Consider the following 15063-nt stretch of genomic DNA (forward strand, 5'->3'; position numbering starts at 1 on the left):
ACCCCCACAACAAGCAACTCTTTTGACGGATCGCTGATCCGTTTCCCAAACGCCTCTTCAACAAAAGTCGTTCTGCCAACCCCGAACATTTCTCCTGCTTGTGACGCGGGGTAATGCCGGCTTTCGGCCAACCTGAATGCTGGAATGGCTACAGGGGTAGAGCCACGAGGGCTGGGGTTTGTGGCTTCAGCTTTGCCGCTAAAGACTCGACTATGGAGCGCCGCTTTATTGGCGCCGAACGCTGGTCACTGGCTGTTGCTCGTTGGATTTGGCAGGCGAGAGAGCATCTCCGACCCGTGGCAGCGGTTTCTTGGCCTGGACGGATATCTTGTGCCCGGCAACACTTGGGCATATCCGAGTGGCGGGCGTTCAAATAGCCTCATTGGATCTCCAGTTTACCGTTAGAATTTCACCTTGAGAACTCCGTAGCGGACTATTGTTATTGCTCGAGACTACCAGGGGGGTCATCAATCATGATATTGGATTCCAAAGTTACCGAGGCCACGATCCAGGCCACGCTGCTCAATGGATTATCTGGAGTATGCGCTCAGGGCATCACCGCCTACAGGACCAAGGTTAGCTGAAAACTTGTTAATTTGGATGATGATCCTTTTTTGGGCTTTGTTGACTGACTGTGTATTTGCCACGGATCAAAAAGTCGTTCGATGAAGTCGAGCTAGAATCCATTCTGCGATTTGTCATATATTCAGCTCTTGTTACACCCCCCAACTACAAGTGGCAAGAATTCCTGGAACGCAAATGGCCGTCCAGAACAACTATCGATGAACCTTCTTCGGACTCAAAATCGGATTCAAAATCATCGGAAAAGCTCAGCCAGACCGTAGTCAAAGACCGCCTCAACTTAACTAATACGGCAGTCAAGTTCATATTAGACCAGTCGATTAGCGCACCACTTAATACGGTAGCCTTTCTATATCTCATGGGTGGTATGACATTCCAGAGTAATGCTCAGATTTGGAGCAATATCCAGAATGTGAGTCTCCACTGTTCACTGACGAATTGGTTCCAACGGAGGACGGAAGAGGACCAAGCTAACGACCAACATACAGGATTTCTGGCCCATGCTAATTGCGGGATATCGCGTGTGGCCCCTCATTGGGCTGTTGAACTTGAGTGTCGTGCCATTTGACTACCGGCAGCTAGTTGGCAGCACGGCGGGCTTGTTTTGGGGAATTTTCTTGAGTCTGAACAAAATGACATAGAGAGATGGACATCATACAGATACAGTAGCAATTTGGGCGTATAGAGTATACAGTATACTGATGATACCAGAAGAATTCACCATGAGCACGGCATTTGCATTTGACCATCAATTTGTCTTGACTTGTAACGAATGGCACACGGTACTCCGTACCTTGGACAGATGAGGTCATTGCCTACACCCATATTCTCTAGCACAACACATGATGCTGGAATGAGAGTAGTCAGTCGTTTAGGGAAAACAAGTCCGATGCATGCTCCGCTAGCACATCGCCAGGCCATCACGAGAATATTCTGGGTCCACCTACTGTACCCCGGAGCATGCTAAACACTGAACATCTTTAACTCCCACCGCTGTGCAACACATGAATACGAGCACATGTGCGAGACGTAAATGTATTTTATCTACTCCAAGTGAACACGAGACTTGGGATCCTCACAAAATCAGTGTTGCATCCCTAAGTACGACCCTACTCACATCTCATATCCTCCGTATGCCATGACCAAATGCCGAATCCATGCCGGTGCAATGCTTCGGTCCGAAGGGTAAGCTTGTAAATTCCCCTGCAACAGAGTCACGTTCAGTTCATCCGACCCGCATCTGCTCGCCACCACAAAGCGGCCGTACGAGTACACACAACGCCAGGTAATGCTCCGACTTCCATGTTAGCGAGATCTAGTTTAAAAGCAAGGATTCTTCTTCCCAGTGACATTAGCGGCCTTGTTCGTTTTCCGTAAACAGCACAGCGCCTTGGCTAACCCAGCCGCGGCACAGAGAACGCCGTCGTTGAGGGAGGGCGGAAAATGGGTGCTTGTTTTCCACCAACAGATATTTTGTATTTCCGTCGGAAAATCCACCACTTACACGCACGACAACAACATCCATCAGCCTTGTTTAGATGAATACGGCGATTAAAAATGAATTCCATTCAGTAATTCTTGTATTTGGGCGGCTTAATAGCCGAGTAATGCTCCGAGCTGAAAGTTGCGCAGTTTGAAGAGATCCTCATGGTGGTCGGGAGAGGCGCTAAGATCAGTCAAACTGCCAGGGCCAATACTCCAGCAGATACATGGTTTATTTTTGTACAGCTTTTTTTAAATCAAAAGAAGAGAATGAAACATCAAAACACCAATAGTGTAACTGGCTAATGAAATCTCGGAGCAAAAGTTCTTTAGGTTACAGATAGCTTTCGCCTCGCATAAGCGGCAAGACACATGTGCCTACCTATGGGCACATTGGGTAAGAAGAGGTGGACACTGATGCAACTGGCCATACACCAAAGATACAGGGTATTTTGCAGCTTTTGATAATATTTGCCACTCTTGTCGGACCTTTTTAATGCAGAGGCAAAGTTCAATAGTCATGGAGCGGGCTGGCATTAGCGGAATGTGAATACTCGTCGAGTCAAGTGACGATCCAAGATTTTTCACGGGACATTGTTTAGAGAATATCAAAGGAGAATTATCTGATAGTTAAATTATCACGTAGAGGTATCCCATTTAGTTGCCTATAACTCATATAATTTTGACGTTACATCCTTTTAATCAAATCCATGCACCATCTACCGAGTACACACTACCACTGACAAAGGTGCTGTCAGGACCCAATAAGAACAGAACAACCTTGGCAACCTCCTCTGGCTTTCCTTGCCTCTGGAAGGCGGTGGGATCATCAAAGGGGGCGTCTGCAGGGCGTCCAGTCGCGTCCCACGACTGCTGCATCATTGGTGTGTAGATTGATCCAGGGGCCACTGCATTCACCCTCACCTCCCGCTTGCCATACTCCTTGGCCGCTATTCGAGTCAGGCCAACAACCCCATGCTTACTGGCACCATAAGCTCCGTGATAGGCCAGACCTGTCGAATGACTGGGCGTCAGATGATGTGTAAAAGAAATCATGTAACCGAAATGTGCCACTTACCCGTAATGCCTTGGATCGAAGCCATATTGACAATGGAGCCACCGTCTTTGATATTTCGGAGCTCAGCTCTCATGCAGTACATGCACCCGGTCAGGTTCACCGCGATGATCTTGTCCCATTCGTCGTCATCCAGTTCCCCGACCGAATGGATGGAGTGGTGCTTGCCGATGATGCCCGCAATGTTGGCGGCGCCATCCAACTGTCCGAACGTCTTGACAATGCCCTCGATCCAGCCTTCTACCTCTGCCTTTTTCGATACGTCTACCTTGGTTGCTGTGAACTTTGCCCCCTTTTCTTTCAGGTAAGCCTCGGCCTCTGCCAGGGCGGTTGTGTTGACGTCTGCGAAGCACACGATGGCACCTTGCTCAGCCAATAGCTTCACCGTGGCTAGTCCAATTCCGCTGGCACCGCCAGTGACGGCGTAAACCTTGCCTGCAAAGGCCATTTTATGAACTCTCTCTATTCAAGACGTTGACGCTTACACAAAGTTGATTTTGATTGTCTCTGCAGTTGAGATGGGGTAAAAGGCGGCTAAGAAAGAACAACTGGCCGCGAGCTTGATGAGTAGAGAGATGGAGATGATGGATGAGCCAGTATGAATACCTTTGACTCCTAAACACACTATATACCTACAGCGAGGACGGTGAAGCTCTGCGAGATATTGGCGATGCTTTCGATAACTCCATCAGTCAGCAGACTGAACAAGCACAAGTTCACCAATGTGGAGGAAGAGTCTCGAGTGCGGGCAAGCTCCACTGTTTCCGACGCACTATTTGTCTTTGTTCCGCCCAATAATCCGCGGCGTTTTTTCAGTGTAACGGAACAAGTGTATCGTGGAACCTTACTAACCCTCCACGGTGTCTGAAGCCCGGGACGGAAACGGTACAGCCATTTCTTGGCCATTTCTCCGCATCAAAGGCCCCTCCGCGGCTGATATGTGAAATGCATTGTGATACAAGTCATGAGTTTCAATTTGCATTATGAAATGGATATAGAAGTTTCCAATACATTGTCCATTATCTAGATTTTACCCGGAACAATTATCGTCATACTATCTTCATAAAAGAGTCACTGGATATCCTACAATGGGTTGGCAAAGTTTAGTTGTTCACTCTCCTGCGCCACTGGGCCAATCAACGCCGATAGCTACTTGACTTGAACCACGATACCATTTAGTCGCAATGGTTAGAAGCTTCTATGACAACACCGAGGCCTTAGTCCTCGACGGGCTTGAGTCAATTGCCCTGCTCAGGTCAGACATTTCTCTAGACCAAGCAACAAAGAGTATGGTGTTTCCGATGCAGGCTAATCTATGTACTATTGACTAACATTGAACCCAGCCGTCTGGTTGCATGACCGTAAAGGCTCTCAGGTTGCACTGATATCGGGAGGAGGAGCTGGTCATGAGCCTGCCCATGCGGGATACGTCGGAGATGGAATGCTAACGGCTGCTGTTTCTGGATTCGTGTTTGCCTCTCCCAGCGTTGCACAAATTTTATCCGCAATAACCAGAGTTGCTGGTCCAGCCGGGGTGCTGCTCATCATCAAGAACTATACCGGCGACGTATTTCACTTTCGACTGGCGGCTGAGAAAGCGCGAGTTGCTCTTGGAATTCCAGTCGAGGTACTGACCGTTGGGGATGATGTATCCGTTGGTCGTCGCAAGAGTGGAAAGGTTGGGCGCCGTGGTCTTGCGGGAACAGTGCTTGTTCACAAAATCTTGGGAACTTGCAGTCGTGATACTGGTGCACAGCTTTCCAAGCTATTGGAGCTTGGAAATAAGGTTGTTTCGAATCTTGTCACCGCAGGAGTATCACTAGAGCACGTCCAGATCCCTGGTAGAGATGCAATTCCCGCAGCCGTTGACGATCAAGTCGAACTTGGAATGGGAATTCATAACGAACCAGGCTGCCTCCTTCTGAACCCTCGACCGCCGCTAGCAAACATTATTGATATGATGCTGGATCAGCTCCTAGACACCAAGGATGAAAATAGAGCATATGTTGACTTTGCCGATGCCCAGCATGTTGTCTTGATGGTCAACAACTTGGGTGGCCTTTCTCCCCTCGAATTTGGTGGCATCACTGGTAAAGTAATTCAAGCATTAAGTAAGTCAAAAGGCTTTTGTTTAATTGCAAGCTATGAGACTAATTCTCTATCACCTTCTTAGAAACCCGCAATATTGTGCCTACCCTCGTTCTCTCCGGGACATACATGACGAGCTTGAACGGACCAGGGTTTAGCATAACGCTTCTAAAGGCAACATCAGAGATGGTTGGATACTTGGAAGCCCCTACCACTGCCACTGGATGGGGAGCTCTCGATGTCAGCCGCTTACATGACAAGCCTCCTACCGAAGCAGTGGCTCAGGTCAATTTAGAGGACGGCCACACGAAGATTGTTGAGTCATCTGGCATCGCATGTAAGTGGCCAATCTATCTCTAAAATATCAAAAAATATTCACTAACCTATTTCTGACAGTTGACTCTGCAACCTTCAAACGCGTAATCCTCCGATCATGTCAGAATGTCATCGATGCAGAGCCACTCATTACTCAATATGACACTCTCGTAGGAGATGGCGACTGCGGAGTGACCTTATCACGAGGCGCAAGAGCCGCGATGAGTCGCGTAGATGAAATATCCGATCCAAACGACGTGGTCAGCACAATAAACAAACTGGCCGGCATCATGGAGACCGATCTTGATGGAACTTCGGGAGCCATATATAGCATCTTCTTCACAGCATTAGCTGCGGAACTGCGTGCAACGACATCAAGCTCTATGAGCCACGAGGCTTGGGTTCAAGCAGCGAACAGGTCTCTTGAGAAGCTGCAGCAGGCCACACCCGCTCGACAGGGTGATAGAACACTTATGGATGCGCTGGAACCGTTCATCAAATCTTTGGTTCAAGGGAAATCGCTCGCTGATGCGGTTGCCGCGGCGAAAGCTGGTATGGAGGCTACAAAGGGCATGAAGGCGTCTTTAGGACGTGCCGTATATGTGCCTGAGAACGTATGGGATCAGGTGCCAGATCCTGGAGCACAGGGAGTCGTTTGTATTTTGGAAGGGATTGAAGCCGCGATTATTGAGTGAGGAGCCTGAAATTTCTTCCTTAAAAGCAGATAGATTCACAAAGTAGACCTCAATGTAATGCAGATCGCCATCACATTTTGTCCAATACTTGCCGTTTGTAAGCCAAGTACATTAACTTATATATGCACAACCACACGTCAGAGCCGCTCCAATGATTCTAGACGCAAAAAAGACAATGGCCTTCTTCAAGTATGAAACAGAGAGTGTGAGAACCTCAGTAGCATGGCATCGACTATCCTTAAACAAGTGAATTGAGTCATTCTATATAACTAGATTTACAATGTGTTTTCTATCTGTTCAATATCCGACAGGTACAGTTTGTGCAGCGCTGTCCAGTTTTCTTCCGGCAGTCTGCCCTTCAGTGGCAGTCTACCACCCTCAAGAGCTCCCAACCCAGTCTTACGGATGATACCCTCACGGATACCAATGATTCCAGTCTTCCCAATAAACTCTTCGGCACGGCTAACCGCGAATTGTAGTCGTCGAACCTCGCTCAGGGCATCTTCTGTGAAAGATGTATTGTTTGCCAGAGCCATGAGCCTGACCACCGTCTTGGGATAAAAGGCAGCCAGGCCATCAATCACACCCGCGGCGCCAAACAGAACAATTGGACCAAGCTGTTGACCGAAACCGCTGTACACCCGGAATGTACTGTGATCGATCTGAGGGTCATTGGATACTTGGACGTGGTAAGAAACATCTCCGTGCGACCTGGTTGTCACATTTCAGGTTAGGGGGGCCCATGACTCGGAACAGAAACGGAAAATAGGATCAAAGGGCAATCAAGACGCACATTTTACATCCGACGATTTTCGGGTGCTTAGCCAGTACTCTGTAAGTATCCGGTTCCGCGATAAGCCCATTCGTTACCCCCGGATAGTTGTATCTGGCTTCAGTCAGACCCTTGCACACACGGGACGCGAGAGATGAGGCGCAGAACAAACTCACATCAAAATGGGGATCGGGCTGCGATCTGCAACCAAAGTAAACCAGTCAATAAGGTTACTTTGATTCACAGCCTTTCCGAAATAGCCAGGCGCCAGGACCAACCCCCACTGGGCTCCAGCCGCTGCGTAGTCCTCCAGCCATTCGAGCGTCTCTTCGGTGCTGTTTGTAAGCACCCCAGCCATTATCGGATAATTTTCGAAGCCAGCGTCGTTCAGCCCAGCCCGAACTCCGGCAACGAGGTCGGCTCTCTCCTTCCGGGAGAGATGGATGGCCTCGCCCGTTGATCCGAGGATGGTCAAGCCCGTGATGCCAGCCTTGGCCAGAAACACGGTGTGAGCCACCTGAGTTTCGATATCGACCTTGGGCTCGAGAGCACCGCTCGAATTGGCAGCTGATTTGAAAAAGGTTGGGACCGGGACAAAAACGCCCGGCGGCGGTGCTGTCTGAGAGGCGGCCATTTCTGCAGCTGGACGGGTGAGAGTGATGCTGTAGGACTCTTGACAGATGCCAAACCGCTGCCTTTTATTGAAGGAGATCAAAGTATCACGAGTCTTCAAAGCTGTCCCTCATCCCATCTTCAGAGCGTCCTCCCACTTCAAATAACTCCCCTGTCGGAGGATCATCGGACCTGGACTCTCGGGCCACACTCTCCCGGCCCCCAGCTTCACCCCCCACACGACACTCGATTCCCCCTCTCTGCTTTTCCGTGTCCGGAGAGCAACGGGAATGGTGGGGGGCGAAGCATTTGATCAAGCGGGGGACCCTGTTGCCCGAAGAGGTAAGCCGTGGCAGTGTGTGGAGTTCCGCGGCGACATGGCTGTGCTATGTTTCTCCCTTGTTTTTCGCCGTGGGCCTGGTAGTATACAAGCATGTAAAGGTTCCAGATGGCACGAGTGAAAGATATTCTTTTCACCGACATTCATTTGAAGGTCTGAGCGTGATTGTGACTGTTACTTGTATTGGAATTTGCGGCAGAACGACACCATGGCGAGAATCAAGTCTATGGAATACTTTCGCGTCCCGCCTCGTTGGCTGTTTGTAAAAGTCACTGACGAGGACGGGAATGTCGGCTGGGGTGAAGCCTCGCTAGAGGGACATACGCAGGCAGTCGAGGGATGTTTAGATGCGTGGTTTGAGAAGTTCAAGGGCCACGATGCCGAGTATGTTTCATCGAATCTGGTATATTAGACCAAACAGGAAAGACGCATGCTTACCAAATCCGTTACAGTGAGATTGAGCACATCTGGCAAATGGCATGGCGCACTGGGTTTTATCGCGGCGGGCCAGTTTTTATGAGTGCGCTTTCTGGAATCGACATTGCACTATGGGATTTGAAAGGTAAATGAGAATAACGAAAAGAAAGAATTATGAAATGAGAATTTTTTACCCTCTCATCTGCGAGCCAGCTTGAAGCTAACTTACATCTAGGCAAGAAACTTGGCGTCCCGATATACCAGCTCCTTGGAGGCAAAGTGAGACACAAGCTCAAAGTATACGCCTGGATTGGAGGTGACCGCCCAGATGAGGTGGAACAACAAGCGTAAGTTTGACGGCTCATTTTCTTTATTCATTGATTTAATTCATTTTTTATTTTACTTTTGCTGCCCTTATTGTTTCGATATTTGTAGTTCGTCTACGGTCGGTACTGATAATCTCAAACAGCCTAGCTCGCAAAGAGCAAGGATTCCACGCAGTCAAGATGAATGGCACAGGAGACGTGTGCTGGCTTGACTCACCATCAGTACTCGATGATGTAGTGCGAAGGATAAAGGTCGTCAAAGGCCTTGGAATGGATGCTGCAGTCGATTTCCACGGCCGCGTTCACAAACCAATGGCGAAGCAGCTCGCCACCCTTCTCCAGCCACATCGACCTCTCTTCATTGAAGAGCCATTACTGCCTGAGAACTTGGGCGGCATCAAGGAGTTGTCGCAGCTCACGAGCGTCCCTATTGCCCTAGGTGAGCGACTGTACAGCCGATGGGACGTACGTCCATATTTGGAAGCAGGCTGTGTGGACGTGCTGCAGCCTGACATCTGCCACGTTGGTGGCATATCTGAACTGAGACGTATCGCTTCAATGGCCGAAACTTATGATGTTGCTTTGGCTCCTCACTGCCCATTGGGTCCAATCGCCTTGGCCGCAAATGTGCAAGTCGACGCCGTGTCGTCCAATTTCGCTATCCAGGAGATGAGCATAGGCATCCACTATAACAACACAGGACAGGACATTGAGACATATATCAAGAACCCAGAAATATGGAAAGTTGAAGACGGCTACATCAATGTGATTTCAGGCCCAGGTTTAGGCATTGAAGTCGATGAGGACATGGTCCGCAAGCTATCCAAGGATTGTGTGCCGTGGGAGTCTCCTTCATTCAGAGGTCCGGACGGCGAAATCAGAGAGTGGTAATAGAGCATTAGAAGCATGGAAATATTGAGAAATGCGTCGTGGTCTTGATAGAATACATCTTCAGGTCGCTGTATTTATACGATATGTTTGGTACAATCAAATACCGAGGTTTGCTTTGGCAGCTTGAGAAGATTCAAGGTTGCCTGCAGTCCACTCACCAGCCGCTCAAGTATGATCTGAGGCATATATAAGACTCAAATTTCAAATTGTATGAAATGACATATAATTTATATCGGAGTCAGGCAAGGTGCTTCGATGGTCCAGAGATTTCGTACACCAATATTCTTAAATACGTTATATAAGAAAACGCGGTCAATAGCACTGAAGAGATCTGGTGTCATTACATTTTATTTTGACTAGCAAAAATCAAAAGAGCATCTACTCAACTTGATTCCTACAAGCAGTTTTGCTTTCACATTATGAAAAGCCTGAGAGAAACAGAGCAACATGTTCCAAAGAGCGAATACCCTAGAATGTGAACATACCGAATGTCCCTTATATTCCCGGGGGTTTATAAACATCAAGCTCATGTACTAGGTATTACGCTGACTGTATGATATAAATGATGATCTAATATGTTCTGGAGCCCAGGAGCGCACAGCTAAGTGCTTTGTAAACTTGGAATCCTCAACACCTCGTTCAATACCATTGTCGTTTATACAAAGTTTCTTCTGTACGGACTCTAAAAGGATAGTCGTATCCACCTCATGAACCAACAACTTGTCAAAGATCTTAGTAGCATGCACATCATTAAACCGTCGGTCAAGCCAACGAATCATTTGTCCATCTCTTTCCAGTTCAGGTAATGATGCAGGGCCTCAACATCATGCATCTACCTTCTTTCCGCATCCGCAACATTTAACCAATCATGGACTGAACCAACTGCCACACCAGATATTTATAAATCCGCGCTGCATTAGCTAGGGTTACTTCATCAGAGGATCTCTTCCGGGCCTGCATAGGTACCTAAACTCCCGACTTGCATTGGACGACGGATGATCCGTACCAAGGCGAGAAAGGTTCCGAATAGTAAGCTTAGTCATTGGCTATCTCCTATCAGCCAGTATTTAAGGCAACCTATGTCATGTTTCTGCCAATATAACATACGCCAAATGCGGAATGACAAGGAAGCATCATTGAAAAGAAAGGAATTTTCCTTGGCCTATGTCGATCTTTAGCTTCACCGTGAAACATAAAAGTTACTTAAAAGACTATCGTAAAGCTATATGGAATGCTCTTTAAAGTTGTTACTAATATGAACGATGAGATCTACAACTGACATGGCCTTCTCTAGCAAACTAGAAGCAGTTATCAAGCTCAAGAAATATCATAACAAATTATTCTTTTTATCTCAAACTCGAGTAATGACATGTAAATTTTGGCTGGACATATGGTTCTCCTTCTCCCCTCACGAAACTGACGAGAGAGCTGCAGAATGACTAACACCAACACAACCCCTCAGCCATCCCCAAATGATTCAGGCCATTCCAATCCTGCAATACGACGCAACTAACCCACTTCTTAGCCCAACGCTTTCAAAATAAACATTAAAAATTAAATTGTCCCGGCCGGGTAACCACGTTCATAGTCCCTCAACCAGGATATATTTTCATCGGATTGCTTCGTAATTGACGGTGTTGCACCTTCGGCTTGCTTTTCCGTGATCTCGGACCATTCTTATCCGTGCCGCTGCACAATTGCCCCGAACATTTCTCCAAAAGAACCGGCGATCGGCCACTAGTTTCCTCGTGACCAATTTCATGCTAAGCCCGGGCTTGCTTAGGCACAATACGGGGAAAGGCGGAAAACCCTCGTGTCATCGGACAAATACTCGTGATATGAATTGATCCCAATTGGACCCCGCATCAGGAAAACGGGATTCCGTGTATAGACCCTGAGTGGATAGTCGTGGCTTGGCGGGGTGAGCATTGAAGCTGTCTACCTAGGAAGGGATTGAAGAATTCTGTATTTATATGGTCTGTATCTATTAGGATTTCTGTTCTGTAGAGCTTCTTGAAAGCGTCGTCAATCATTCATTTTATTGTGGGGGAAACTTCAATCTTGCAGGTACAAGATGTTATCCAAAAGTGCGCTGGCTGTCGCGGTCTCGGCGGTTATCGTAGAGGCAATCGACAATGGCCTTGCAAGAACCCCGCAGATGGGATGGGTAAGCTTCATTCTGTTCTTCCCAGAAAACTCGGATTGAGTTTCCAAGGAATAATGGAGAAGTTTGCTGACTTTGTTGATATCAGAACAACTGGAACTCTTTTGGTTGTGACGTCTCTGAGCATCTGCTGCTTGACCACGCCAAGCTCATCACAGAGTATGGCCTTCAAGACTTGGGATATGAGTATGTTGTGCTAGACGATTGCTGGTCCGATGGACGTGACAGCAAGGGCAAGCTCATTGCAGACAAGAAGAAGTTTCCTCGTGGAATGGGTGCTGTCGCGGATGATTTGCATGCTCAGGGCTTCTTGTTCGGCATGTACTCGAGTGCTGGTGAACTGACTTGCGCACGATATGGTGAGTTGCTCTAATTTCTGACGGCAATTGTGCCAGCTCAACTCAATTTCTCGACATCTCTAACTTTACAATAGCTGGTTCATTGGATCACGAGATGGATGACGCCCAAAGCTTTGCGGATTGGGGTGTGGATTACCTCAAGTACGACAACTGCTACCACATGGGTCGCTTCGGCACTCCTCTCATTTCATTTGAGCGTTTCAACAAGATGGCAGAGGCCCTCAAGGCCACCGGAAAGAACATCTTTTACAGTCTTTGCAACTGGGGTGAAGATTATTCCTACAGCGTACGTCTTTCTGAACTACTTATGCCGTCTCTTACAGATCCCCTGAGGCTAATATACGTCAAACGGTTTAGTGGGCTGCGTCCATTGGTAACTCATGGCGCATTTTCGGTGACATCTATGATTCTTTTGCTCGCCCGGACGATCTTTGCTCTTGCAACGATCCCGCCAACCCGGCTTGCATTGCTCCTGGCACACACTGCTCGGTGCTCGCCATCATCAACCGCGTCGTGCCTTACATCGACCGCGGTCTCCCCGGTGGATGGAACGATCTTGACATGCTCGAGGTTGGCCACGGTGGCCAGACCGAAGAGGAGTACCGAGCTCACTTCACAATCTGGGCTGCTCTGAAGGCTCCCCTCCTCCTCGGCACTGATCTTCGCAAGTGGTCAGGCTCTGACCTTGCTATTGTCACTAACCCTGCCGTTATCGCCATCAACCAGGACCCCCGAGGCCGCGCCGTTCAGCGCATCCGCCGCAACTTCAACGTCCCCAAGGACGAGTGGGGTGTCGGTGAGACTCACATCTGGAGCGGCCCCCTTGCCAACGGAGACCAGATCCTCATCTTCCTCAACTTTGCCGACGAGGACCTTGACATGGGCGCCACTCTCGAGGAAATCTTCCTCACCAACGGTGTCGGCGGCACCGCTCCCCAGAACAAGCAGGACTGGGCCGTCCACGACCTTTGGGGCAAGACCGGCGGTGCCATGAGCAACGAGGATGCCCAATCCATCCTTGACACCGACAGCGCCGAAGGACGGAAGCAGAAGCTGCAGAAGCTGGGATGGTACAACTCCACCGAGCTTTCCTATGCCGAGGGCTTGAAGCGCGAGGACCCCAGGTTGTTTGGTGAGCGTGTTGGCTCTATCAAGTCTGGTGGCCGTTTTGACGTGCGCGTGCCCCGACATGCTGGCAAGGCTTTCCGCCTGCGCAGCTTGAGCGGCGAGAAGATTAAGCAGAAGAGCCATCTCAAGAAGGATGAGCTGTAAACTTGGTGAATGAAGACTTAGATATTCATGGCAATGAGTTGCGGGATGACTATGTTACAAATGGTTGATTATGATGGGCGGAATTGGGAAAGGAATTAGAATAAATGATTGGGTATCGCATGCGACGAGCTGTGAATACTCTTAGCATAGACTATTCAAACAAAGGATAGAATTTTGTATAAGATGACGGTATCCTATCCATATGAATTACGAGTCCAGATATGCCTTCAACCTCATTCTGGCATCTGATATAATTCCGTTGAAGTTTTCAAGAGCTGAAGGAATAGAAGTTAAGTGTATACATTGAGCGATAACTAATAGATCGAGCTGAATAAGTCATTTGTGTCCACGTTTGTTAAGAAGCTAGTGTTGGTATACATAATGGTGGGTATTCTATAATAGAAGGAAAGAATATAGTCAAGTGTATACACAGATAGTCATCATGCCCATTCATAAGATCGTCTACGACAGATTCGCATTCTTCGCATCCACAACCACGCTGCCCTTAACAGCCAAACCCCCCTCAGGCCCTTCAACCCACACATCCCATTCCTCTTCCTCCTTTGCCGCATCACTCTTCGTCCGTCTCACACAAACCTTCATCTCCTCACCCACATACAGCGGCGCATAGTTCCTGTACGCAATAGACTTGACCACTCCCGCGCCGCCGCCCTCCTTGGACGTAACATGGTCATTCAAGACACGCAGCATGAGCGCCAGCGATAGGGGCCCGTGAACGAGCAGCGCAAGGTGCCCATCCTGGGATTTTGCGTAGAGAGGATCGATGTGGATGGAATGGGCATTGTACGTGAGAGCCGAGAAATGGAAGAGGTGCGTTGGCGTGGGGATGAGAGAGGCCGAGTAAGCGGGCGCGTGAGCATCTATCATGTTGTGTCAGTTATTTCATCAATCGTCATACCATATCATAACCACTCACACTTGACAAGCCGTCCACTCGACGCCTGCTCCTGATGCTCCGTCTGGCGCATAAACACCAACGTCCTCCTCTCCTCAATATCCCACTCCCCAACATCCCAATCATGCCCCAAACCATACCTCCTCCACACATCAACAAACACCTTCTCATTCCAACCCTCCCCATTGACCCTCACATCTCCAATCTCCTCCTTACAAACCCACGGCCTCCCATCAAGCACCAACTTCCTCCCCCCAAAACGGACCTCTCCCCCAGCCCACAGTCTCTTCGTAAACTGCTCATCAGGCGCATGATCCTGATCCGCTCCATCACTAGCGAGTCTCGAAGCTGGTGTTTGTAACGGGAAATACACCAAGTGATGGCCCTGCGGTAAACTCCTCCCTTCCATCACCATCGACGATCCCGAAGCGAGGGGTGTGCACAAGAGGTCCGACAGCGTTGTGGTGAGTAGGTGGGATGGCATGGGGACGAGGTAGTCGCGGATGACTTTTGGTGGTCTGCTCTTCATTTCTTGGGCGTTGACGGGGTTATAACTGGTTGAATGTGATGAAAATGGTGCTCTGGCTGTAGCTGGGACTGATGCGATGCAGTGCCATTTTCGGCGGCAGAAGAGCTTTGTTGCTAATCTCCTTGGCGGCATTGTATATGCAGTACGTCAATGGGTAAATAAATTTGAGAAAAAAAGAATAATTTATGTGTATATACAGAGTATAAGTGAGAAATGGTTGAGAATTAA

The 15063-nt window shown here is 48.6% G+C and overlaps 7 protein-coding genes across 7 annotated transcripts; 4 read left to right on the forward strand and 3 right to left on the reverse strand.

Moving 5' to 3' along the window:
- The first annotated feature begins 81 nt into the window (after positions 1–81).
- M431DRAFT_149209 (hypothetical protein) lies at positions 82–1315 on the forward strand. Its single transcript, XM_024912791.1, has 3 exons — positions 82–575; positions 659–994; positions 1071–1315. Exons 1-3 carry the CDS (start codon positions 474–476, stop codon positions 1221–1223), a joined length of 591 nt encoding a protein of 196 aa, XP_024771445.1. The 5' UTR covers positions 82–473; the 3' UTR covers positions 1224–1315.
- Positions 1316–2693: 1378 nt separating this feature from the next.
- M431DRAFT_510918 (hypothetical protein) lies at positions 2694–3687 on the reverse strand. Its single transcript, XM_024919564.1, has 2 exons — positions 3143–3687; positions 2694–3077 (listed from the first exon to the last, which is right to left on the reverse strand). Exons 1-2 carry the CDS (start codon positions 3585–3587, stop codon positions 2767–2769), a joined length of 756 nt encoding a protein of 251 aa, XP_024771446.1. The 5' UTR covers positions 3588–3687; the 3' UTR covers positions 2694–2766.
- A 636-nt stretch (positions 3688–4323) lies between these two features.
- On the forward strand, positions 4324–6305 carry M431DRAFT_522738 (hypothetical protein; the record flags this gene model as incomplete). Its single annotated transcript, XM_024920515.1, has 4 exons — positions 4324–4426; positions 4483–5250; positions 5313–5564; positions 5624–6305. 4 exons carry the CDS (start codon positions 4324–4326, stop codon positions 6235–6237), a joined length of 1737 nt encoding a protein of 578 aa, XP_024771447.1. The 3' UTR covers positions 6238–6305.
- Positions 6306–6512: 207 nt separating this feature from the next.
- M431DRAFT_91930 (hypothetical protein) lies at positions 6513–7643 on the reverse strand (the record flags this gene model as incomplete). The annotated part of the gene is made up of 3 exons (XM_024924312.1): positions 6513–6948; positions 7031–7123; positions 7186–7643. The coding sequence occupies 3 exons, from the start codon at positions 7641–7643 to the stop codon at positions 6513–6515; spliced, it is 987 nt and encodes a 328-aa protein (XP_024771448.1).
- A 526-nt stretch (positions 7644–8169) lies between these two features.
- M431DRAFT_498049 (hypothetical protein) lies at positions 8170–9595 on the forward strand (the record flags this gene model as incomplete). The annotated part of the gene is made up of 4 exons (XM_024917659.1): positions 8170–8345; positions 8414–8523; positions 8614–8725; positions 8848–9595. 4 exons carry the CDS (start codon positions 8170–8172, stop codon positions 9593–9595), a joined length of 1146 nt encoding a protein of 381 aa, XP_024771449.1.
- A 2074-nt stretch (positions 9596–11669) lies between these two features.
- On the forward strand, positions 11670–13390 carry M431DRAFT_484731 (glycoside hydrolase family 27 protein; the record flags this gene model as incomplete). The annotated part of the gene is made up of 4 exons (XM_024916225.1): positions 11670–11762; positions 11848–12118; positions 12193–12404; positions 12476–13390. 4 exons carry the CDS (start codon positions 11670–11672, stop codon positions 13388–13390), a joined length of 1491 nt encoding a protein of 496 aa, XP_024771450.1.
- A 462-nt stretch (positions 13391–13852) lies between these two features.
- M431DRAFT_92602 (hypothetical protein) lies at positions 13853–14835 on the reverse strand (the record flags this gene model as incomplete). The annotated part of the gene is made up of 2 exons (XM_024924380.1): positions 13853–14271; positions 14328–14835. 2 exons carry the CDS (start codon positions 14833–14835, stop codon positions 13853–13855), a joined length of 927 nt encoding a protein of 308 aa, XP_024771451.1.
- Between the last annotated feature and the right edge of the window lie 228 nt (positions 14836–15063).

This window comes from Trichoderma harzianum, assembly GCF_003025095.1.
Source record: "Trichoderma harzianum CBS 226.95 unplaced genomic scaffold M431scaffold_11, whole genome shotgun sequence".
Lineage (NCBI taxonomy): Eukaryota > Fungi > Ascomycota > Sordariomycetes > Hypocreales > Hypocreaceae > Trichoderma > Trichoderma harzianum.